Below are 24,837 nucleotides of genomic sequence, written 5' to 3' on the forward strand. Positions count from 1 at the left end.
AAAATAGACAGGAGAAATACAAGAAAATTTGGGATCCATGGAATCATTTTATGGTTTCTGAGGAGGGAAACAATATGTTATAGGATAAGGGAGGAGGAATAGATCTGAGGAGAAGACGAGCTCTCCTAATCGACAGCCGCGGATCAAAGGGGTTCGGATTTTTTTTTTTTTCTTTTCTTCTCGTTTTGGGGTGGGTAGGGGAGGGAAATGGAAAAAAGAGGGAAAAAATACAGGATTATAGGATAAATAAGACATAAAAAAGGTGTAATGATAATTATTGTAATTGAGATAGCTATTATGTTAAAAGGATAAATGTATGTATTTTTTTTTTTTTTTGAAAATCCTGAATAAAATTCATTGTGGGAAAAAAAAATAAATAAAATTGGTGATTTTTCAATAGCACATGTGAACACAGCAGTGTCTTATATCAGTCAGCTCTGCTGCAGGCTATGAAGGGAAAAAAAAAAGAAAATTCCCTTTAAGTTTGTAATTTTTAAATAGATTAGTACAGACTATGCCACAATTTAATTTTTTTAACCCAAAAGGGTGTATATTGAATAGTGGAATAGAAAAAAGTGTATAAATTTTAAAATCACTCAATAATAGCACATGTGAACACAGCAGTGTATTATCACAGTCAGCAGCACTGAAGGAAAAACGCTGCACACAACTGACTGATAAAAAAGATTTTTTTCTCCCTCCTCCTCAGCGGGCAAAAATATTGTGTTCTCACTACCCCACACACAGCAAAATCGATGTAGAACACTGACCCAGCCTATTCTACAGCCTCGCCCTAAAATGATCGATAAGATCGGTCACTGGCACTGCAAACCCCCCATACAGCAAAATCGATGTAGAACACTGACCCTGCCTATTCTCCAGCCTCGCCCTAAAATGCCCTAACAACTCGCCCTGCCTGCAGCACTCCGACCTGTCCCTGAATTCTTTTCGGACACAATATAATTTTTGACTGTCTGTCCCTAATCAGCAGCCAGCACGTATGATGTGTGCTCTGTCCCTGTACTACAGCAGAATGACGCAGCGGCGCTCGGTCTCGAACTTTTAAAGACTTGGTCACATGCTTCAGATGGCCAATCACAGCTACTAATACATTAGTAGGCATGGCTGGGATGGCTTAAGGCACACCAGTTAAACGCTTGTTGATTGGCTGTTGAAAGCCCACCATTAAAAGCACGCCATTACATACAAACCCGGAAATAAAATGACCGAACACGGATTTTAAACCCGAACATACAGTAAAGTTTTCGGGTCCGTGTTCGGGTAACAAAAATCCAATTATTCGGTACGAACACGAATAATACAGTCCGTGTTCGCTCAACACTAGTTAAGACCTTGTACATTCAAAGTGAGTACATTCAAAGGAGCCATAGAAGGATCAAAAAATAAATATGCACACTAAATGCGAACAGGAGCTATAAAGTCACACACACCTCGGGGATAGGTAAAAGTACACAAGAAAAAGAGGAGGGGGTAGTTAAAAAAAGGGGGGGGAACAAGCAAAAATCCTATAAATCTACCCAATTTCTAACAATCTGCAGAAACAGCGTGCTGGGTTTGTGATGATCACGAGCCCAGAGGCCAAATGACTATCTGAGGAGGCCCTCCAGATAACAAAAGAAGGAGGGATATCCGAGAAAAGAAAAAAAGTGGGTAGCAGTGACAGGTTCCCAAAGCAACAACAGCCATTAGTTATATACATACAGAAGATCATAAAATAATCAGTATTTAACATGTAAAATACAAATAGAATAACTATTTAAATCCTAAGGGCTGTTTTTAACTAAATATGTTACTATCAGTGGAGTCGTCTTACCCGAGTAACATAAGAGAAAAAGAAAAAAAATTTACATTTTTGTACAAATTACATATTTAGTTAAGTGTCATTAAATTCATAATACTGCATTTAGAGTATCTGGTCTCCCACAATGCATACGGTATGGAAGTATCAACCATCTAAGTAGATATAAACTACTAGATTATTTATCTTATCAGCAGCCAGAGTAGTCCCATGACTATCAATAACTTCCAACCAAACACTGGTTAAAGTCTAGGTGTATTCTGGCTAACCTACAAGATTGAAAAAAATCCTTGATATACAGTGGGGATCGAAAGTTTGGGCACCCCAGGTAAAAATTGTATTAATGTGCATAGAGAAGCCAAGGAAAGATGGAAAAATCTCCAAAAGGCATCAAATTACAGATTAGACATTCTTATAATATCACAACAAAAGTTAGATTTTATTTCCATCATTGACACTTTCAAAATTACTTCATTCGGAGAAGGATTTGAAGAAGGTTTAAGTGCATGCCTTTTGGCGACTGTGATTGGGGAAAGGTCTGCAAAAAGTTGGTAAGAGTGTCCTTGAAAAGTAAGAGATTCTCTATCCCATGCAGCAGCCAAGAATTGTTCTTTAGTACAGAAGAAATGGGATTTTGCGATTATATTGCAAAGTGATCCTTCAGGCTTAAGTGTTGTTAGGGCTCTGTGAATCCTATCAATCTCCAGACATTCAACAGGGATTGATGGTTGCAGATCTTGAAACAGTGCATCCATAGTAGAATGGAGATCAATAATTGACTCAGGTTAAGGTTCTCTAATTCAGTAGCACAAGACTGTGTGTTTATTTCTAAGTCATCCATTTGGTTTTCTAAGTCAGTAGTGCACTGGCCCCGCTCACGAATCTCCCTGGTCAGGCTTTCAGTTATATGGCAGGATGGCTGTTTTGAAGTTTTTTGCAGTATTTTCTCAAATTGCTTAATGACATTAGGATGTAAGGAGTCTGCCTGTAAAATTAATGGTGTAGCACTGAATTCTCAATCAGACTCACCGCAGTCTAACAGACACGCCTGAGGGAGAAGATGGAGGTGGGGCAGTCTTAGAAACTGCCCTGACAAGAATATTCTTTCCTATCATTGGTTTTGTCTGCGGGCGGGCCCCACCGTATACCATGTCGGTTTCCTGGTGTGGCAGAAGGAACAGGCGGTGCTTTTTAAGGTAATTGGGGAGACATCCGGGTGTATTATCTGGTCGTGTTACCTCAAGGGCCGCAGATTTTCAGTGAGACATGTCCATCCCCGCCGGCCTCGGGCATGCGCCCCCCCACACTTTTATATTTTCATTGGAAACGGTGAGGGCAGGAGGAGTAGCAATTGGATGTATCTGAGAGTGTCATGTGACTAGTCTGTCTGGCAAGCTGGCTGACCTTGCAGTTTAGTAAAAGTTTTGTTTTTAAAAATCTTAATAAAAAGAGTTTAAAAAAAGTTCGGAAACATTTTGAAGAACCCTTGTATTTATTTAACAAACTATTTGTGTGATAATTTGCAAACGGAAGTAAACAATAGCAATTGTATGAATCAAATTTTATTCTAACCATGTGACAATGAGAATTGTATATTTCATACTTCTCAAACATGTATTTTTAGTTAGTTATCTTTTTAATTTGCACAGCTCTTATGCAACACTTGAATTAAATTTTTCTTCCACTGACAAATATTTAAATTTCTGTCCCCTAAAATATACATCAAATCTTTAAACAATCCTTGAATTTCAACTTTTTTAATGACAAATTTAAACTTTTTCTTTGCTGTCCACCTTTACACATTTACCCAAAATGTTTCAATAATTCTCATTTTATTTTAGGCAGGTGACTACAAGACTCTTCGGTTGCCTAGTGAAATGGATGTGAACTATGGCAATGTCACCAAGGCTTTAAGTTTTGCTACTTTCCCAGTGAAGCAACGATACACCTATATCATCTCAAATCAAAATGGACTTTCCACAAACTGGGTAAGTAGTTTGCAACCTGTGAAAAAGAAGAAAGAAACTCTGCGCTTATGGTGGGCGTCCTTTTTTTTAACCTTAATAAGCTGCTGTACTCCCGTCCTCTAATACTGTGCAGGAAAACAGTGTACAGAGGAATACCTGGAGGATCAGAAGTATATATTATTTCAAAAAGCGCTTGGGCCCTTCTTATTTTTATAGGGGTCATATGAAATCTGGTGAGTGAGACGTGTGGCACTTGGAAACCGACTGCTTCAGTTGAAAGCACCTTTGAAGTGGCACTTCATTACACAATTGCACAGGAAAATTTATATGATTTATTTTTAATATTATTATTGTATCCTTTGGCGCTACATATCTTATAAGTTTTGGATCATTGTGGTGTTAGGTGAATGCACTTTATGTAAGCAGCCATTGGTCCCCTTATCTGGCGATTTAAGAAAATAATTGGGGTCTTATAGATTTTTTCATAGTGGTCAGTGCTGATTTACCATTCTTATACATTATAAATACATTATTAACAACATGTACTGAGAAGAGAGAAATATGCTGCGATTTAAATTGTGTGTATTAACATGTTTCAATGTGTGTTAGATGTTTAGACATATTTCTTGATAACATTTTGTTCAAAATGTACTGTTTATATGTTAAACTGTGTCTTTTTGTTCTATGCAGGCTGAAGACATATCTAGCAAACCAGAACAAGGAAGCAATGCTATAAGGTCAGTTTTTCAAAACTACTACTGTATATAGCTATTGCCATTGCCACTAGAATGAGGTTAAAACATAGTATATGCTAAAATTTCCTACTTTTAGCCATACAGCATGATTAGGGGAAAGGTGAGTCCCACACCAGACCCACTTTCACACAGTGGCAGGGCCAAGGGGTAAGAAAAAGAGGTGGCTGCCCTGGGTTCCTTAGCAGGAGGAGAAACAAAAAGAACAAGGTGGTGCACATTGGTCTTTTCACCTTGGGCGATAAAGGACCTTGTCCTGACATTGCACAGTGGTAATGTAGACCACTATGGGGTAACTCGTTTACTATCCCCACTTGTATTGATCAGTTCTAAGGACTACAATAAAGTCCAGTTTTCATGATACGCCATATTCTTTTTAAAATCATTTTACAGTAAGATTCTTCAAATTATTTTTAATAATTCTCAAATCCTTTTTCAAATACTGTCTAGTAAGCCAATTCTACCTTTGTTTTACTATAAATATTCAAATCTGACCTTCAGTCGTATAATGCATAACTTCAATAGTTTATTTGTTTCCAATTTTTTGTTAACAGCATAGCTTGCCTTGAGCTGTATGAATTGCGGTAGGCACTAGGTACTTTATATCACACTCTTTTCTACTCTATCTGCTTTGGAAAAGCCACCTTACAACTGCTTGGACCCTAAAAGAAGTGTGTATACCCCAAAACCTTGTCCTGAAAATGTAACTGTTAGTGCAAATAAAAAAGGTATCAAGGACTGCATGAATACAGTTACGCAATATACAGCAAAAGTTGTACAATTTATTATTAAAAAGCAGTGCTAAAGCTCCAGTCAAATGCTTTACCCAAGCTTAGAAGTGCAGTGTGGGTCAATTAAGTTTTCAAACTGCTGCAGGATACAGAGAATAACCTTCTTATCCTCTCCACTACTGATCAGGCTTCAACATTGTGAGTTTACAACAGTCAAAAAGTAGAATGTTGCAGCAGAGGGTGGCTGATCTGAGTGAGATAATAAAGGTGGATTTACTAAAGGCAAATACACTGTTCACTTTGCAAGGGAATTTTCCCCAGAGTTTAGTGAATGTGTTGAAGCTCTATTGACTTCCATCATCCAATCATGTGCAAGCAAGTATGCTTTATTCTTTTTTCTCTTGCATGTGATTGGGTGTTTTTTGCAAAGTGAAATTTCACCATGTTCAGTAAGCTTTGGGGGAAATTTCCTTGCAAAGTGAACAGCTCATTTGCCTTTAGTAAATCAACCCTAGTGTGTGAATATAGCCAAAAAATGCACAAGCCCATCGCTAGGCCAGATTGGTAATCCAGAATGCAGATGCTGACCATGGATGATGCCTGAACAATGATTGCATCATAATTCTGCACAGAAAATCAGATAATGACATTGTTAAGAGGAATACTGTTATCTCTCTGAAAGGTTATACATGATTGTAACTGTTACACATTGCTTAACATGCATGCACTTAACATGAAAAATACTGTATATCTAACACTAGGATAGCTTTGTTGTTACATTTGTCACTGAAATGTAGTTCAAATTAAAATTCCAGCATTCTTAAAAATTAGGACTACTACATCTGTTTTGGTTCCCCAGGCTAAGCATTGTGGTGAGATAGCTAAAACTTACTATCTCAGTAGCATTGGCAGACAGTGACACAATCCAAATGACATCTTGTAGATCATAGAAAGCTTTAATCGAAAACTTGTGCAGATCTTGACAAAGAAACCTCAGACAGGTCAAAAAAATCATAGTATGTCTAGTTCAGTATGTCTATGTCTGTTCAGCAATTACATGTGCTCCAAACAGAAACTAAAGACACAGCGAAGGAGGGTGTCATTAATTGTACAGAGCACCTGCTAGCTACGGAGCAAGGAAGAGACAATTATTCATAGGCAAACAAACAGCAATGCATGTGTAACATGATAACCTCTATGACAAAGGTTCTGTTTTATGCCATTTATCATAATGCATGTGTTTTCTGCTCAAAAAAGTCGAACTACACTGCATGGACATGCCAGTTGAACAACTTTTGGTACCTACTGGAATGGAAGCAGCACCTTTCTAACAGATTATGTGCACAATTTGTTCTTGCAGGTTTATTAATAATCTTCAAGAAAGTGTCAACATAACAGTGGATGGTACAAGCCTTGGTGAAATTTCACCGTTCAGCTTTTCCAATTACACTATGCAAACATTGGGAACGTAAGTACATTCATTTTAGATCTGCATAACTGAAAGCTTTGTAAAAGAGTTTACTTTTGTTAGATGATATTACTTTTTTTTCTGCACAATAAAAGAGTAAGATACACATACCAATTGCCATGCTAGCAATAGAGCATGTGGAGTTAAATTGTTTTTTTTTTTTGTTTGGTCACTAATTTAAAGGGTATATCCAATAAAATGTTTTTCATAGTTTGAGATAGAATGGCCAAGGGTCAAAACCCCTGTCAGGTTTAACGCTATCCGGGGGCTCCGTTAGAGAGATTTACCCTCACTTCCTGTCCTATTGACTATGTTTTGCCAGATAGGAAGTGAAGGCAACACTCCAACAACAACACAAATAGAAATAAAGCATGTTTTTGTTTAGGAGAGTAGGAAAAGAATAGAATCCTGTCAGATCTTCATTTCTGTCTGATGTTCCTGTTGCAGATTTTCTATATAATACTTGTTATATAATTGTTGCCAGCAGGACAGAAAGTGAAGGTAAGGCTGGGTTCACATATGTGCGGCTGCAGGTTCCTGTCTGGGGTACGGTGCGGTTCACTGGTTCAGGTACGACACAGGTCTGAAAATTTAAACGAAATCACACCTGAACTGGACCCAAACACGCACAAGACCCTCTTTAAATTCTGCTCCGCCGCTGCCCCGGACCAGCGTGAACCGGCTCCACTGAGGGCCGGTCACACTCGTATGTCATGAGAATTGGATGCAGGGAAACCCGCATCCAGTTTGAATATATGTGAACCCAGCCTAAACCTTTTAGATGAAGCATCGTATAGCAGTAGAAAACAGACAGTTCTCATCCTTCCCCACTCTATACAATACTTGAAAAATATTTTCAGCTTAACAAATACTTTTAGAACATATTACTATTGTATTGTAAAGCTGCTTGGGATAAAACATTCAATACAGAAAACAGATCTGAATCACAAATACTAGGGTGGCTGTGAGGATGTGTGTAAGGCACCTGATGTACCACTTCTATGTTGACTACTTTAAATACATTTTTTTAAGCGTATATAAGCTCATTAACTTGTGTAGTTGTTTATAGTGACCTTTTCAGGTCTACAGTCTTAGGGCCGGTTCACACTGGTGCGATGCCAGACATTGCATGTAATTCACACCGCATTGCTGTGCGGATCACATACAATGTCTGTGTGATGTGAATTCAGCCATACAAACTGTATGCCTGAATTTGCATTGCATTCGGACCAAACTCGTGCAGGACCATTTTTTTTGCCTGCACCAGAATTGGATCGCATGCATGTTCACACCCATGCGATCCGATTCCTGTCTGAATTCACAGTTTGAACTGCATTCTGCGGACCTATCAAGGGGTGTTATTAACTTTGTATTGACACCCCCAGCGCTTCGCAGATGGCAGTGTGAACTGCCGCTAATTCAGGTGCGATGCGGGAACCCGCACTGGATTCACAGTTCCCAGTGTGAACTGGCCCTTAACCTGCAATGTTATTATATTCAGCAAAAGTTTTTTTGTTTCAGCAAAAATATATGATCTATTTTTTTTCTGAATGTATAATAAATAAACATTTAGAAAAGGTTAATTAAATCAGAATTCCAGGCAGCCCAACAGCACAGCCAGTTTCTGAGCTTCTCTGCAGGCAAGGCAGCTAAGCTAAGCAATACATTTGGGTCCGGGACTAACCCCAGTCTGTTTCTAAACAATGAACAGCTGCAGCACATTGACGATTCCTGACCTTATTATTATATAAGGTATTACTATATATAAGAGTATTACTATGAAAGGAATTACAAAAGGTTAATATAAAAAAAAAAAAATTGCTCATACCATTTCTATGTATAAATATATTTAACAATGTTTTAATGTTAAATGTGGCTGTATTTAATAGAATGTTTTTAAAGGCTTAGAGTTACCGTAATTAGTTCATTAAGAATAATTATACAGTATATGAAATAATATAGCTGAAATGCAGCAACATACAACATACTTAATTGTAGATAAATTTCTGATTAACGAGCGCTATTTACTGATTAAAATGACACCAGATGTTAACATTAACCATAAAAAATAAACCACAAATAATCATTCTTTACAGAATATTATACTGTAACCTACATGTCCACATTTACACTTTCAGAAAAATTGTGACATCAGTTATGGTGTTTTGAATGCCAGCATTAAATGTTTTTTATCATAATTTTTGTGTTTGAGTTGGCTGTGTTTTTGTTGTATAGAAAAAACATAACAGGTATTACTGAAAACGGGACGATGTGCTCTGTGAGGTCTACGGAGTTTGGTTTTGGAAGCTCTTACACAATAATCATTAATGGAGTAAGTATCTTACATTTCTTGTGTTCAGCAATGATGAATGAGTGCATTTGCTTCCTTCTATCTACAGTAGTTGTGCGTGTTTGATTTAGTAGATATACATATACAGTATCCCACAAAGTGAGTACACCCCTCACATTTTTGTAAATATTTTATACCTTTTCATGTGACAACACTGAAGAAATGACACTTTGCTACAATGTAAAGTAGTGAGTGTACAGCTTGTATAAAGGCTCTTTCACACGGCCGCTCCGATTTTCTATTCCGCTGCGGCACTTTTTTTTTTTTTTTCACGGACATGGATGACACTTGTGTCATCCGGTCCGTATGTCCGCATATCATCCCATCTGTTTGCGGATGATATACGGACATAATGCATGTCTATGGGGATTGCGGTTGTTAGCCGATGACACCGCTAACATCCGATTTTGCTTCCTTTACGTTTTTTAAACGGAAGAAAAATAGGGTTCTGTTCCGTTCCAAAAAATTGAACAGACCAGAAAGGACGAAAATCGGATGTCAGCGGATGGTCATCCGCTAACATCCGCAATCCCATTGACATGCATTATGTCCGTATTTCATCTGCAAAAAAATGGGATGATATACGGACATACGGAGCGCCCGTGTGAAAGAGCCCAAACAGTGTAAATTTGCTGTCCCCTCAAAATAACTCAACACACAGCCATTAATGTCTAAATCGCTGGCAACAAAAGTGAGTACACCCCTAAGTGAAAATGTCCAAATTGGGCCCAATTAGCCATTTTTCCTCCCTGGTGTCATGTAACTCGTTAGTGTTACAAGGTTTCAGGTGGGAATGGGGAGCAGGTGTGTTAAATTTGGTGTTATCGCTCTCACTCTTTCATACTGGTCACTAGAAGTTCAACATGGCACCTCATGGCAAAGAACTGGATCTGAAGAAAAAGTGGTGTCAATATTTTGTGGTGGCCACACAAAATATTGACACTTTGGGCCCAATTTGGACATTTTAACTTAGGGGTGTACTCACTTTTGTTGCCAGCGGTTTAGAAATTAATGGATGTGTGTTGAGTTTATTTTGAGGGGACGGCAAATGTACACTTATACAAGCTGTACACTCACTACTTTACATTGTAGCAAAGTGTCATTTCTTTAGTGCTGTCACATGAAAGTATATAATAAAATATTTACAAAAATGTGAGGGGTGTACTCACTTTTGTGAGATACTGGATGTGGGTACAGTGTCGCATGACTAGTTGTCATTCAAAGTGTGACCTCTCTGAAATCTGAAAAATGGCCTGGCCAGGAAGGGGGTTTAACATGCTGGTCTTCAAGTGATTAATGTCTTAAAAGATGGCAGTGTCTTTTCCCAAATGATTCTCCCAAAGCCCTTCCCAGCATAGGAACTCACAAACTGTATCCTGTTCCTGAAAAAGTTCTGCCACTTCTTCAAAAATGGGAAGTCACTACAATAGCACAAGTATCCTGTACTTGGCTCTCCTCACCCTTGAAGAAGTAAGATGGAGGAGGGAGAATGAAAGGCCCACCTCCTCCAATCACACAGCTCTAGGATGCACACAGCACCAGAAGATCACCTCTGCAGGGGTATCTGGGAGCAGAGGACTCAGGATTTCTACTGTAAACAGCAGCCACCAGCACATGTGGCACACTTCATTGCTAGTATGTAGTGTCCCTAGTGCTGTTTAAAAAATAAAATCACTAAACGTCATCAACCTTTCTGTTTTCATGATATACCTTACCTCATGCCATCACTGAGTCTCTGTGCTACTCCTTACAATGCAGGCAGATTATGGTTGGTGAAACGGACAGGCATGACGCTGTACATAGTTTCCTGAGAACATCACAGCATCCTGATTCAGTACTGATCATTTATCACTAATGCAAGCAGTGGTCTGGCTCTTTGGAGGAGTAATGCAAATTCCAAAAATGCCGTGATAGGTGAATGTCCTTCTATGGGAGTGGACATTCCTAGACAGGCTGTATTTGCATGCAGACTGAATTAACCTTGTCTAACAGTTCATGTTAAAACAAGGGGTTTTGTTTGCACACATTTGCAAATATATGCGTAAGCTGCAGAGGCCACGTCACGGTACTCCAGTGTACTGCTCTCTAAATGTTGGGAGTCTCCAAAGTTAGAGCACAAATATAACATGGATAGCTTGAGGGCAGGTGAATTGGTGGGGGGACACACTGGATACATTCACTTTCATTGTGCTATTGCTGAGTGTGCAGTATGTTCCTATACCTTTAACCACCTCAATACTGGCCACTTTCACCCCCTTCCTGCCCAGGCCAATTTTCAGCTTTCAGTGCTGTCATGTTTTGAATGATAATTATTCAGCCATGCAACACTGTACCCATATGATGTTTTTATTATTTTTTTTCACACAAATAGAGCTTTCTTTTGGTGGTATTTAATCACCACTGTTTTTTTTTTGTTTTCTTTTATGCGCTATAAATGAAAAGAATGTCGAAAAAATGTTTTTATTAGTTTCTGTTATAAAATAAGTATTTTTTCTTCATAAATGTTGACCAAAATTTATACTACTACATTTCTTTTGTAAAAATAACCCAAATTAGTGCATATTATTTAGTCTGTGTAAAAGTGTAAGGGCTCTTTCACACGGTCCGCCTCCGTAGGCGGATCCGTGCTGCTCAGCAGGGGATCGTAAACACAGATCCCCGCTGAGCAGGAAGGTGACATCTCCCTCTCCGCTCTGTGTGTGGAGAGGGAGATGTCAGAGTCCCATGCATCTCTATGGGGAGAGCCTGTCCGCTCTCATCCGATCCCATCCGATCCGATCCCCTGGACAGATGAAAAATAGGGTTTCCATCCGTCCGGATCTCATGGCCAGGATCGGATGCGGATGGCAGCGGGTGTCAGCGGACATGTCTCCACTGACATCCGCTGCCCCATAGGGATGCATGGAGCATCCGATCAGATCTTCCTAAAAAAACTGACAGGCGGATCTGATCGGAGCGTTCGTGTGAAAGATCCCTTAGGGCTCTTTCACACAGGTGGACCGTTCAGATCCGCCTGTCTGTTTTTTTGGCGGATCTGAACGGTCCCCCCATGCATCCATATGGGGCATCGGATATCAGCAGAGACATGTCCGCTGTCATCCGATCCGTCACATCTGGACAGATGGAAACCCTATTTTCCATCCGTCCAGTGGATCGGATCGGATGGGATCGGATGAGGAAGGACCGACGGTCCGTTCCCATCCAATTTCCCCCATAGAGATGCATGGGGAACTGACAGCTGTGTCTCCGCACCAGTGCGGAGACACAGCTGTCATCCTCCTGCTCAGCGGGGGATCGGCGGATCGATCCCCCGCTGAGAAAAACGGACTCCGTCCGACGGACGGAGTGTGTGAAAGGGGCCTTAGAGTCTACAAGCTATGGTAATGCCAGTCATTGAAAATTGATAACAATTTTCCCTTGACCCTTGTTTTAATGTGAACTGTTAGACAGGGTTAATTCAGTTTGTTGCAGGCTGGCTGATAAGTAAGCTGGAAATTTTTGTTTATTATTTTTTTTACATGCGTCACCCATCCATGTGCAGCTTTAGGGTTGGGGTGCTTGCCACTTGTGCAGACATCCCTGGGCAACACCCACATATGATGCTAAGCCTTCAAGATTAAAAGAATAAAAATAGAATTAATTAAGGGGGCCAGCCAGGGACAGTCAGGCTGGGGAGGAAAACACTAGCTGATGCTGGATGTTCTCCAGCCAGGAAAGGAGCCAGGATCTTTCTGACTTTTTGCAGCTACTAAAGCTTACTTTTAGGAATGCATACCCCAGTTTCCATTTTTATTATTTGCTTTTTATTTAACATGTTTTATAACAATGAGTGAGTATACCCAAATGTATTTTGCCAAATATTTTATTATCCATTGAGGTATTTATTATAAATCTATAAGGTATTAAACAGGTTTTCTTCTATGGAAATGTGAAAAAAAGCGACGCAATCCATTCCTTATTTTTCATTTTGGGGAAATGTGAAAGAACTGGGCATGACGTGTAGGCATCAGGTTTGCCTAATTTAAATATGAGGAAATATTTGCAAACAAAAAGGAAACCATCAATTGGTTGAGTGGGTTATTGCCACCCATGCAACCAATTGATGGTTTCCTTTTTATTTGCAAATCTTTTTTTGGGGCTTGGTACAGGAGCAATCTCCGAGCGCATTTAGGTGTTACTGTAATATTTGTTTTATCTTTTCTCATTTTTCTCTACCTAGTGCATGGAATCCATGACCCTAAAGTACATTGAAGATATTAAACCCAACACAATTCACATGGCCCTTCAGATTCCACAATACTTCCTCATTACTATTGGGGAGGTTGTCTTCTCGGTTACTGGGCTGGAATTTTCATACTCTCAGGTGGGTAGTAATAGCTAGTGGTGCACATGAATTAAATTTTTGGTGCCGAAACAGAAAATTCAGGATGCACTTGGCCAACACCGAAACCAGAATTGACGGTTTTTAAAAAATATATATATTTTTATAAATATTTGGATTATATTCGACTTTTTAATTTACAACATGAATTTAAATGAATATGAATTTATTGTCGGTCATTATTGGCACCTTTTGCTGCATTTTTGGTGCATATTTGGCAAACTGTTCCAAAAATGAACCTATCTACTGAAATGCATTGAAAACGCAGCAAAAAATGCATCAAAAATGCACCCGTGTTGAGTTTTTAATTCATTTTTTGAGTCACATGGCCTGTGAAAAACACCATAAGTGAGTTAAAATCATGGTAAAATTGCAGGCATTTTCAACAGCCATTATCTGCACTTTTTTTTCTTTTGGCACAATGCAAAAAACCCTATTTTCAGCCGATAACTTTCAGTGGCCAAAACTTCAGTGCATAACTAGTAATAATCTATATGGGTATTATTATTAAGGGGTGCCCATAAACAAAAGCGTATAGATGCCAATATTTATCCCAAGAAAAATAGCTGTTGAAGTGTATTGTTGAAATTAAAGTGCATTTTGAAAGCAACAAATACATCTTTTGGGAGCAGTGTAACTTTACAGACTGTAGGAGGGCCAGACTGGCCAGTAGGAGTAGAAACTGCCCAAGCATTATTAGGAGTAGACAGTGACTCAGGCTCGGTGGTTAGTGGGAGCAAAAAAATGATATAGGGCCCTTTGATCAGTAGGAGGAGGATAGTGCCCCATCACTAGTATCAATGGAAGGAATAAAGCCCCATCACTGGTGTCAGTGGAAGGAGTAGTACCTTACTGTTGATGCCAGAGGAAGGAATTGTACTTCAGTGTTGGTGTCAATGGGAGGAACAGAACCTCAGTGTTGGTGTCAGTGGAAGGAACAGTACTGTAGTGGTGGTGGCAGTGGAAGGAATAGTGCTCCACCATTGGTCTCAGTGGAAGGAACTATACCCCAGTGTTGGTGTCAGTGGAAGGAACAATGCCCCAGTGTTGGTGTCTGTTGAAGGAACAGTACCCCAGTGTTGGTGTCAGTGGGAGGAACAGTACCCCAGTGTTGGCGTCAGTGGAAAGAACAGTACCCCAGTGTTGATCATATTAGTGGGACCCATGTGGTTCCCCTGTACACCTTGATAAGAAGTACGGCAAGAGTGACATATAGAGGAAGCAATGCCCTCCATTTTCCTCCTGCAGCTGCTGAATGCCCGCTCCTCCTCCTCTCCCTCCTGCAGGCATTCAGTGGCTGCAGGAGGAATATGGAGGGAATCGATTCCTCTATATGCTGCTCCTGCCTCCCGCTCCTATTCTGCCCTGCTACCCCCGAGCACCTATGTACTCTCCTGGCCCCCGTCATCCCCCGCAGCTCTGTGGCTTTACCCCTCCCCTCATCTGTCGGCTGCTGCAAGGGATGCTTTCAGCAGGGCCGATCCTAGGGTAACAGACGCCTGGGTGCAGAAATATTTATGGCGCCCCCCGTGTGGGCGTGGTCATCTTACTGACTCCTCCCCTTTCCTAATGGGACCTGGAGGGGGTCTCTCCAAGGAACACAGAGAGGGCCTCTGTTAGAGAGTCTGTTAGAAAGAGCCTCCACCAGGCCCCATTAGAGACTACAATGGGGTTGTATCATGGGACCTGGAGGGGGGTCTTTCGAACAGAGGTCATCTCTGTGTGCATTTTAAAGTCTATGTTAGAAAGACCCCCCACCATTCCCCATTAGAGACTACAACGGAGTCTAATGGGACCTGGAGGGGGGTTTATCTTACAGAGGCCCTCTCTGTGCCTATTGGAGAGTCTCTGATAGAAAGAGTCCCCTCCATCCCCGATGAGAGACTACAATAGAGTGTCACCGAACAATAGAAAAATAAACAATATTATATTAATAGCACTTTGATGCCCAGGCCCAAGACTAGAAGACTTCACTTACCTTAAATAATGGGTACTGGGGCTGGCTGCTGGTCCTGGGGCTTTGCTGCTGGTCCTAAGGTCTGGCTGCTGGGGCTGGCCTGCTGGTCCTGGGGTCTGGCTGCTGGTCCTCCTGATTCCTGGCTGCTGGTCCTGGTTTTTGGGGCTAGGCTGCTGGTCCTGTATTCCGGCTGCTGGTCCTAGGGTCTGGCTGCTGGGGCCTTGGGGCTGGCTGCTGGTCCTGATTCTTGGCTGCTGGTCCTGGGGTCTGGCTGCTGGTCCTGATTCTTGGCTGCCTGTCCTGATTCCTGGCTCCTCTGTGGTGTGCCGGGCTCTGTAGTGTAAAGCTCTTGTGTGTATCTCAGCGGGGCTGCGGATGTCACTGTGAGAACGGCGCCTCCATAGTCCTGGCTCACAGGCGGAGTGATATCAAATGCACTCCGCCTGTGAGAGGAGGAGCCATACAGAGAAAGCAGGCGGCTGCAGTGGAGAGCAAAGCCATTGCTTCCTCTGTATGGCTCCTCCTCTCCAGGGCTGGTGCAAGGATTTTTGGCCCCTAGGCAAAATAAAAATTGCCGCCCCCCCCCCCCCCCATATGTTCGTGAATGTGCGGTACAATGCACATTATTAGTACACACACACTTCCATAAGCCTAAAAGGTTTTACTATGCATTAAACTTCAGTCTAAGTTACAGTCAGAGCATGTAGTGTACACTACACATACACTTCCATAATGGTAATGTGACATCACCATCATGTTTTGGAAGTGTATGTGTAGTGTACATTACATGGTCTGACTGTAACTTATCAAACCCAGTGATCACACTGTGATCAGCCCATACACAGGCAGGCACTTTAATTCATCTGTCAGTGTGGGACTGAGATATGTCCCCTGGTAAAGTCTGCCTCCCTCCCAGGCTCTGCTAATCAGTGTCACAAACTGCCAGCACACACTAAAACTTCAGCAGGCTCAGGCTGTGGGATGGCATGGCCGAGTCACACTCACACACATGCCATGAGACTTCTTCCTCCACAGCTCCGCATGGGAAAAAGGGGCTGGACTGGAACACTCTGAGCAGCCCCCAGCCCCAGCCTGCTTGCAGTAACAGACTGAGAGGAAGATTGTAAGGAGAGGCAGCTGCTACACTACACTCAGCGATCCATCCCATCAATGTTTACACCTCCCACCTCACCTGATCATCTGTCATTGTCATGTGCTTGCCTTTTTAAAGCTGGAACTCTCACCTGGCATCTCCCTCTGTCCTGTCTTCCTCCCCCACTGTCGCCCCTTCCCTCAGCTCACAACTACAAACATAGGCGTGCGCAGCCTATGGCATTAGGGTGTGCACCTCAAACCAAAGCTCAAACACGCACAGTGTATACACACACAGTACACAAACACACAGTATATACACGTATACGCACACACAGTATATACACAGTATGCACACAGTACACAAACACACAGTATACGCACACACACACAGTATATACACGTATACGCACACAGTATATACACAGTATGCACACAGTACACAAACACACAGTATACACACACAGTATACACACGTATATGCACACAGTATATACACACACGTATACGCACACACAGTATACACACGTACAGTATACACACACACACACAGTATACACACGTATACGCACACACAGTATACACACGTATACGCACACACAGTATACACACACACGTATACGCACACAGTATATACACGTATACGCACACACAGTATATACACAGTATGCACACAGTACACAAACACACACAGTATACACACGTACACGCACACAGTATACACACACACAGTATACACATGTATACGCACACACAGTATACACACGTATACGCACACAGTATACACACACACGTATATGCACACAGTATACACACACACACAGTATACACACACACACACACACACACAGTATACACACACACACAGTATATGCACACAGTATACACACACACACACACAGTATACACACACACACACACACACACACAGTATACACACGTATACGCACACAGTATACACACACACGTATATGCACACAGTATACACACACACACACACAGTATACACACACACACACACACAGTATACACACACACACAGTATACACACACACAGTATACACACACACACAGTATATGCACACAGTATACACACACACACACACAGTATACACACACACACACACACACACACACACACAGTATACACACACACACACAGTATACACACACACACACACACACACACAGTATATGCACACAGTATACACACACACACACACACACACACACACATACAGTATACACACACACACACACACACAGTATATACACACACACATACAGTATACACACACACACACACAGTATACACACACACATACAGTATACACACACACATTACACACACACACCAGCACTTTCCATCTAAATATCAGTCTGTCTGATTTAACACACTGCTGCTGCCCCCATTTCCTGGCATGCTGGTACTTGTAGTGCTCCAGCAGTTCACAGACATTGCATGTGGTAATGCAGAAGAGAGGGAGGTGGGCAGGTATGGAGTAGGGAGGTGCAGTAGAGATTGGAGGAGAAGGTTAGAGCATATCCTCCCTCCAGAAGCAGTGCACTGCTACTCATGCAGAAAAAACAACAGACTCAGAGATAGGAAGAGAAAACACAGCCCTCCCCCCTCCTCAGCAGGGGAAGCACTGCCAAGAATACATTTAGTTTATTTTCCCCAGCTCACCTTCTTCTATAAAGGCTGCAGCCCGTCCCACACTACAGGCTGTGTACTCTCCTCTCTTCTCCAGGTCGGCATCTCCTGCTGAGCCTGAGATATCAAACAAGGCGCGCTGGGGAAGGGGGCGTGTCCACTGTGTTCCCATTGGCTGAGGAGGCAGCAGAGAGGCGGAGCAGCTATAACCAATGTATTTTTTCAGTGAAAGGCGAGGCTGCAGTGAGAGACTTGCAGCCGGGAAAAGATAGTGCGCCCCCCACCTTGCGGCGCCTGGGCGCACTGCACCCTAAGCACCCGCCTCGGACCGGCCCTGGCTTTCAGGATGGAGAGCGGGAAGGAGCCAGTAAATGTCATTCACCGGCCCCTTCCTATTTTGGATAGACAGAGTCAGTGATCAGTACTGATCGCTGACTCTGTCCATTCATAAGTGTGTCCATTTATAGTAAACTGTGTTTTACTATGCCTCAGTTTGTGAATTAATGGGAAGCATTCTTTGCAGCTGAGGCTGCAGAGATGGAGAGTGAGGGCTGTGTCCTTAATCTGCTATCTCTTTCCCAAAGATGGAAAGTCAGAAGTCTGTTTAGACCCCTGATATTTCACCAAAGCCCTGAATTGGGCTCCTAAAAAAATAATAATAAATAAAATTGTAAAAAAGATAAAAAAATAATAATAAAAAAATAAAATAGCAAAAATAAAAATCTACTGACACCAGTGGCATAACTACCAGGGTCACATAGGTCACACTTGCGACCGGCCCTGGTGTTTAGACGGCAGGAAAGGGGCTTGCTACAGAACACATGAAAGGGTCCCATTTCAGGACCATAATAAAGGTCCCTGCAACAGGAGTAAAGGGCCCCAGGATCAATGGGAAGGGCCTCAGGCCCAGAAGGAAGGACCCTGGCTGGGGGTCAGGGGGGCTTTTCATGGGTTTTTTTGCCCCGGAGCCTTGATGGTTCTAGTTACGCCTATCTTGGAATAAATGCAGGTACCTGCACTTGAAATCAGTTTAATTTACTGAAGTTGGCCTTCCTTTTTTGCTGAAGTTTCTAAACATAAACTATGAGAAAAGAGATCGACACCAGTAAGGGGTCACTCTACAAATATTTTTCTCACAAGAAACTATAACATGCATTTTGTTTTATCCCCTGAAATAAAACAGAACAGTATGATCACCTCCAACCAACAAAAGTAGTTATTACCTACATTATATACAGCTCACAGTCACTTGATTACTGGCACTTGACCGGGCTTTCAGGATGCCATGGAAATGTTTTTGATCATTTTCTCTTGTCCGGGCAGGCTCCATCCAACATGAAATCTGTGCTTCAAGCAGGATGGCTGTTAACAGTGGCTGTTGGAAATATTATTGTCCTTATTGTGGCTGGAGCGGCAGGTCTCGGCGAACAAGTAAGAAATCCTTTTCATTTGCATTTATTATCTATTCTATTTAACCACAGAATGTGATGGATAATTAATATTCTATCTTTTTTCCCACTGCAGATTTTAGTTAAGATAAGGAAGACACTTAAAAACTTGACTTTACATTTAGGATGCAAGGTCCACTTTTAGGACTCAACCAGCAGCCATCCACAAAAGCAGGATTTTTTTTTAAATTCACAAACAATAATCAGTGGTAAGGCTTGCCCAACTCCGGGTCGTGTGACTTTCAGTGCAACTTTGGAGTCCAACTTTGATGTGACTATTTACTCTTTGTAGTATTGAAGTCATATCAAAGTCAGACCAAAGTAGTTGAGGAACCTTTTCTAAAGTCGGAGCGACTTGTGTAGTATCAGTTAAGACGGCTCCCATAGAGAAACATTGAATTTCACACGTCATCCGACTTGGGGTCTCACAAGAGGGATCCTATGTCACCTCAGTGTGAGCTGAGGCCCAGTTTACACACCGGTGCGATATACACTCCGACTTTGGGAGAACATGTCGCGTATTGATCAATAAATTCCTATGAAATGTGAAAAATATTTCCGCGCTATACCTGCGTATAAGCCACCTATTACTCTATATATACTATAGGAAACAGCTAGCACCACTATGCATCGAACCATCTGTACAAAAGACAATTAATATACATAGTCACAAAAAAGTGCATTGCTTTCCTTCGATAAAGTGCATTCAAATTATAGTGCATAAGTAAATATCTGAAAACAGTGTAAAAATGATCTATATATATAATACATTTACATGAATCCATCTTTTAAATATATATAACGTCCATCAATAAATGATTCAATGTCTGTGAAAAAAAAAGGTTGCACTCCCATACACCAGAAACTCTTCAGTAATTGCCTCTGATCACCACAGTGCCCTTCACCCCACCTATGGGAGTCTTCTCACCTGCTTGAATGGACCTCACTAATTAAAGGAGGTCTATATGCGCTTTGCAGTGTTATAAATGACACCACTCCCAATGGCTGTACACTCCAAATCCGTGGCTCCCAGCAGCTCTCAGTGTGGTGTCAATCATATAGAAGGCAAGAGGAAAGAACCGTAGTGCACATCGCTAATAAAAAGGTTTTTTTTTTCATATAAAAAAATCCACTCACATTTCAGAAGTAACAAACAAGCATTTCACATTACAATCCTCTGCATACACAGTTCCACATAGTCCCAGGGTGATTATATCATCGCCCACCTCACGCGTAGTGCCCAATGAGCTTTCTCAAATGTTCAGGCACAGAGACAACCCATTGGGCGCTACGCATTGACTATATATACAGTATATAGATGATTTTTACACTGTTTTCAGATATTTATTTATGCTTTGACTAATTTGACTATATAACCCCCTATGAAAGCCGTCTTAACTGGCCTGACTTCTGTCTGTCCGACTTTGGAAAAGGTTCCTGCACTACTTTGGTCCGACTTTGGTCTGATATCAGCCCATGGAATATCTTACCTGATCCAACTTGTGACATGCAACTTGTGCTCAGAGGCAATGTAAGAACTGCAAAATGTATCCATATCCATACCACACCCAAGTTGCACTCATCTTAAGTCAGATCCTGTTTATTTAAGTCTGACTGATGTGTGACCGATGTTGCAGAGCAAAGTCGGATTAGAAGTCATGGTCCTCTTAGAAAGGCAACTATTGATGTTTATGATACAGATCAGTCAGCAGACTCCCATGCAGGGGGGTAATTGTGTTTCAACATCTGTAGTATCATTAGCATGGCCACAGTGAGATGATACATTTATGTTAGCCAATCTAACATCAACATCAATGTAAATTTGGAGTCTTAACCTGGTGTCCTTTTAACAAGAAATGTTTCCTGAAGGCTGCTCAAGCAAGAAAACAATACTTGAAATCAGGGTTTCAGACCCTACTTTGATAGAAGCCTTAAGTTACTGCTGGGAGTCTCTAAAGCTTCAGCTGTGAATATATCAGAGTCTAATTTTGACTCCTGAAGTTCAGACACTATTTTTTTGGTCCTGATTATCTCTTCTCAGGGGAGAATTAAATGTCAGTTTCATTGAATTTGTAGAGTTTTGCATCAATAAAATGCATCTAAGTCCAAGAAAAAAAAATGGAATATACTGTAGCTTACCAGTCCTTTTTTTTATAGAATATTTTACCTTATTTTTACCTAGTGATCCTACCGGTAGCACACACTACTGTCTTATGGTGCTCATTATACTCATTCATCCTACTGTGACTATAGAGAGAGGAAATGTGTTAAAAGCAGAAACACAGAAGAGTGATGGCAGAAAAAGGACTAAGTGGTCCATCGAGTCTGCCGTATTGTTTTTTAATATTTATACATTTTTTTAAAACTTTTTGTCTGAGTATAGATCTGTGTTTGAGTCCACTTACTGTTGACTGACTCACTACCTCTGCTGGAAGTCTATTCTAAGAATCAACTACTCATTCAATAAAACAATACTTTAAAATATTAGTTTTGAGCTTTCCTCCTGCTAGTTTGAGGTCATGTCCCTGTTTTCTTGATCTTAGTTTCATATTGAAAATTGAGCGCTCCTGAACCCTATTCACCTACTTAATGTATTTTAAGGTTTCAACCATGTCTCCTCTTTCCCTCCTTACCTTCAGACTACAGAAAGCATTCCCATCTCATCATCTCTGTAAAATTAGGGTGAGGTGTTCGGTATTTAATTGAGACAAATAAGAACAAAACTAACTGATAGCAGCAGAGGCAGAGAGCACAGGATGTTGTCATCTAACAATTTCTGGCACGATCAACAGGCTATTTTTGCACTAAGTTAGAAATAAAAAATAGAAATAAAAAATAGGATGGTGCTCTGGTGTGCATAAATGTGGTAAAATCACCCCAATGGAAGCTCAGGTGTACAATCTATGAAAGTTTATTGGGTATGTCCATAATTAAATAAAACAATTTGGCATGAAATCCTACCGAACCTTGAAGCCTCTGTGTCTCCTGGCTATTGATATAAGGATCCCTGATGTTTGTCATGGGAACTTAGTACCTTTATAACCGATGGGAGGGAGGTAATACTCTCAGGTTGAAAGGATGGTCCTCAATAGTGAATGCTCACACGGTCCAGTGTGCAGCCGCGTCCTGGGACCGGAGCCGATGCGCTATGCTCCCGCAGTGCCCGCCGTGAGCACCGGGAGCCGCACGAAGATGACGTCACCAAAGAGGGCCGGAAGTCCGCTGAGAGTCAGCCGCGGAGACAAACAGAGAGCCGGATGGAGCGGAGGAAGTTATGTGCTCGCTTCTCTGGGGCCTCCCGTTGCCACAACTACATGTTTCGCTACAATGTAGCTTTGTCAAGTCCTTTTTTTGCACTAATCAAACATATATAACAAAACAATTTGAACTATATAATTAAAGTGGTTGTAAAGTCACATGAATTATTTCTTTGATTCTCTCTGTTTTAGGTCCCTGATCAGTACAGTGTGTGTTTTTTTCTAAGATTATAATGCTAAATTCCTTCCTTGCAGAGCCCTGCTGTGCTGTCATGTCACCTCCCTCTGCTTCCCTTCCCGAGTTAGTGAGTACAGTGGGAGGGGCTGGGATTTCCCTCTCGTGAATGCAAGCTGGGAGGTCACATGTCTGCACAGCAGGGCTCTGCAAAAAGGTATTTAACATTATAATTTTAGGAAAACACACACACTGTACTGAACAGGGACCTAAAACAGAGAAAATCAAATAAAAAATACATGTGACTTTACAACCACTTTAATTATGCGATTGAAAATGTTTTGATATATATGTTTGATTAGTTCAAAAATAAGCTGTTGATCTTGAATAGGGGCCTAAAACAGAGAGAATTAAAATAATAAATACATTTTTCTTTACTTTACAAGCACTGGAGAAGCTGCAGGGAATAGAATTACACAAACATGAGAGGAGAGGAGAGGAGAGGGGTGGGGAGGAGATTGGTTCTCACAAAGACTATGGAACTGACAGGGAGAGAGGGGGAGATACAGAGACACTGAGGAGATTGTTGGATAAAGGAGGCATGTAAACTGACCACGCTATCAGGGATCAGCAGTCATGATAAATGTTGTCAGTTTACAGAGGGAAAGACAGAAACCGGCAGTATCAACTAGGTATTGTACATCATAGAAAGGGACAATTGACATAGCAAAAGCTAGATCTCTTACATTAAAGGGACAAGAGCATGTTTAAAATTTCATGAACATGCATAAGTTCATTGTTAGGGTTTACATACACTATAAATTAAAAAATTCCCTGTAATATGCAAAAATAAAAAAAATTACCCTTCTGTGTCTTAAAAAAAATAACTGGGGCCATGCTGTAGAATAAATCACTGGTATATACTTGTAATCTTTATTATATGTTTAACTCTTTCTTAACTCATTCTTTCTGGTTGCCTTTACAGTGGGCAGAGTATGTACTCTTTGCTGCTCTTTTAGTCGCAGTATGCATCATCTTCGCTGTTATGGCCTATTTCTACACCTATGTTGATCCTGCAGAAATTGAAGCCCAGTTTGATTCTGATGGGAACAAAAAGAAGGACAAGGAAAAAGAAGCTCTAGGTTATGAAATTGGAGATGGACCTCAGTCACAAACCAAAATGTAATTTGACTTTGCCCTTGACTGGCTATGTAAATGTTGTCACTCAGGACATTGGACAGTAGCCTATGACACCCTTGGCAGATGCTGCACAAGCTTTGTTTACAGAAAGGAGAACTGATGGAAGATGCTCAACCCTTTTCAATTGCTTTACAAGAAACAATCCACTTCTGGAGATTGAGAGGCTGCTAAACATTATACACGTTGTGTTGCTCAAATCAGGTGTTGATTCAGAAAATATTTTTAGTAAGGCAGAACAAAGATGAAGTGTACAACCAGCCAATCACATTTCTCTTCACTGCTGTCAGATAAACAAGAGATTATTTCTGAGTGGTTATTATGGGTTATTGCTATTCACATGTGTTTCTTAAAGAAAAAAAATATTTTTTATATGTCACTTATAGGAAAATGAAGACTAGTCTGAAAAAGCATTTACTGTTATGTAAAGGAGACTAGCGATGATAGCCTTCTAATTCAACCTTTTTTGGCTGGATAAGGTGACAATCAAGTGTCTATGGGGTAATCTTTAATTGTTTTAGGGAAAAAAGGGACCAGATATAATAATGATACAATAAAGAACCATGTAGACTTGCTATTGTCTTTGGCC

At 41.1% G+C, this 24,837-nt stretch overlaps 1 protein-coding gene across 1 annotated transcript in view; it reads left to right on the plus strand.

Moving 5' to 3' along the window:
* SLC15A1 (solute carrier family 15 member 1) overlaps positions 1 to 24,543 on the plus strand; it is a 110,502-nt gene extending 85,959 nt beyond the window's left edge. The window contains exons 16-22 of the mRNA XM_082246160.1: positions 3,661 to 3,807; positions 4,477 to 4,523; positions 6,630 to 6,737; positions 8,973 to 9,069; positions 13,307 to 13,450; positions 19,495 to 19,602; positions 24,037 to 24,543. Of these exons, the coding sequence (XP_082102286.1) occupies positions 3,661 to 3,807; positions 4,477 to 4,523; positions 6,630 to 6,737; positions 8,973 to 9,069; positions 13,307 to 13,450; positions 19,495 to 19,602; positions 24,037 to 24,237 (852 nt within the window). The 3' untranslated portion in view covers positions 24,238 to 24,543. The remainder of the gene's footprint in view (positions 1 to 3,660; positions 3,808 to 4,476; positions 4,524 to 6,629; positions 6,738 to 8,972; positions 9,070 to 13,306; positions 13,451 to 19,494; positions 19,603 to 24,036) is intronic.
* The last annotated feature ends 294 nt before the right edge of the window (positions 24,544 to 24,837 follow it).

This window comes from Pelophylax lessonae (genome assembly GCF_965119305.1).
Source record: "Pelophylax lessonae genome assembly, chromosome: 2".
Taxonomy (NCBI): Eukaryota; Metazoa; Chordata; class Amphibia; order Anura; family Ranidae; genus Pelophylax; species Pelophylax lessonae.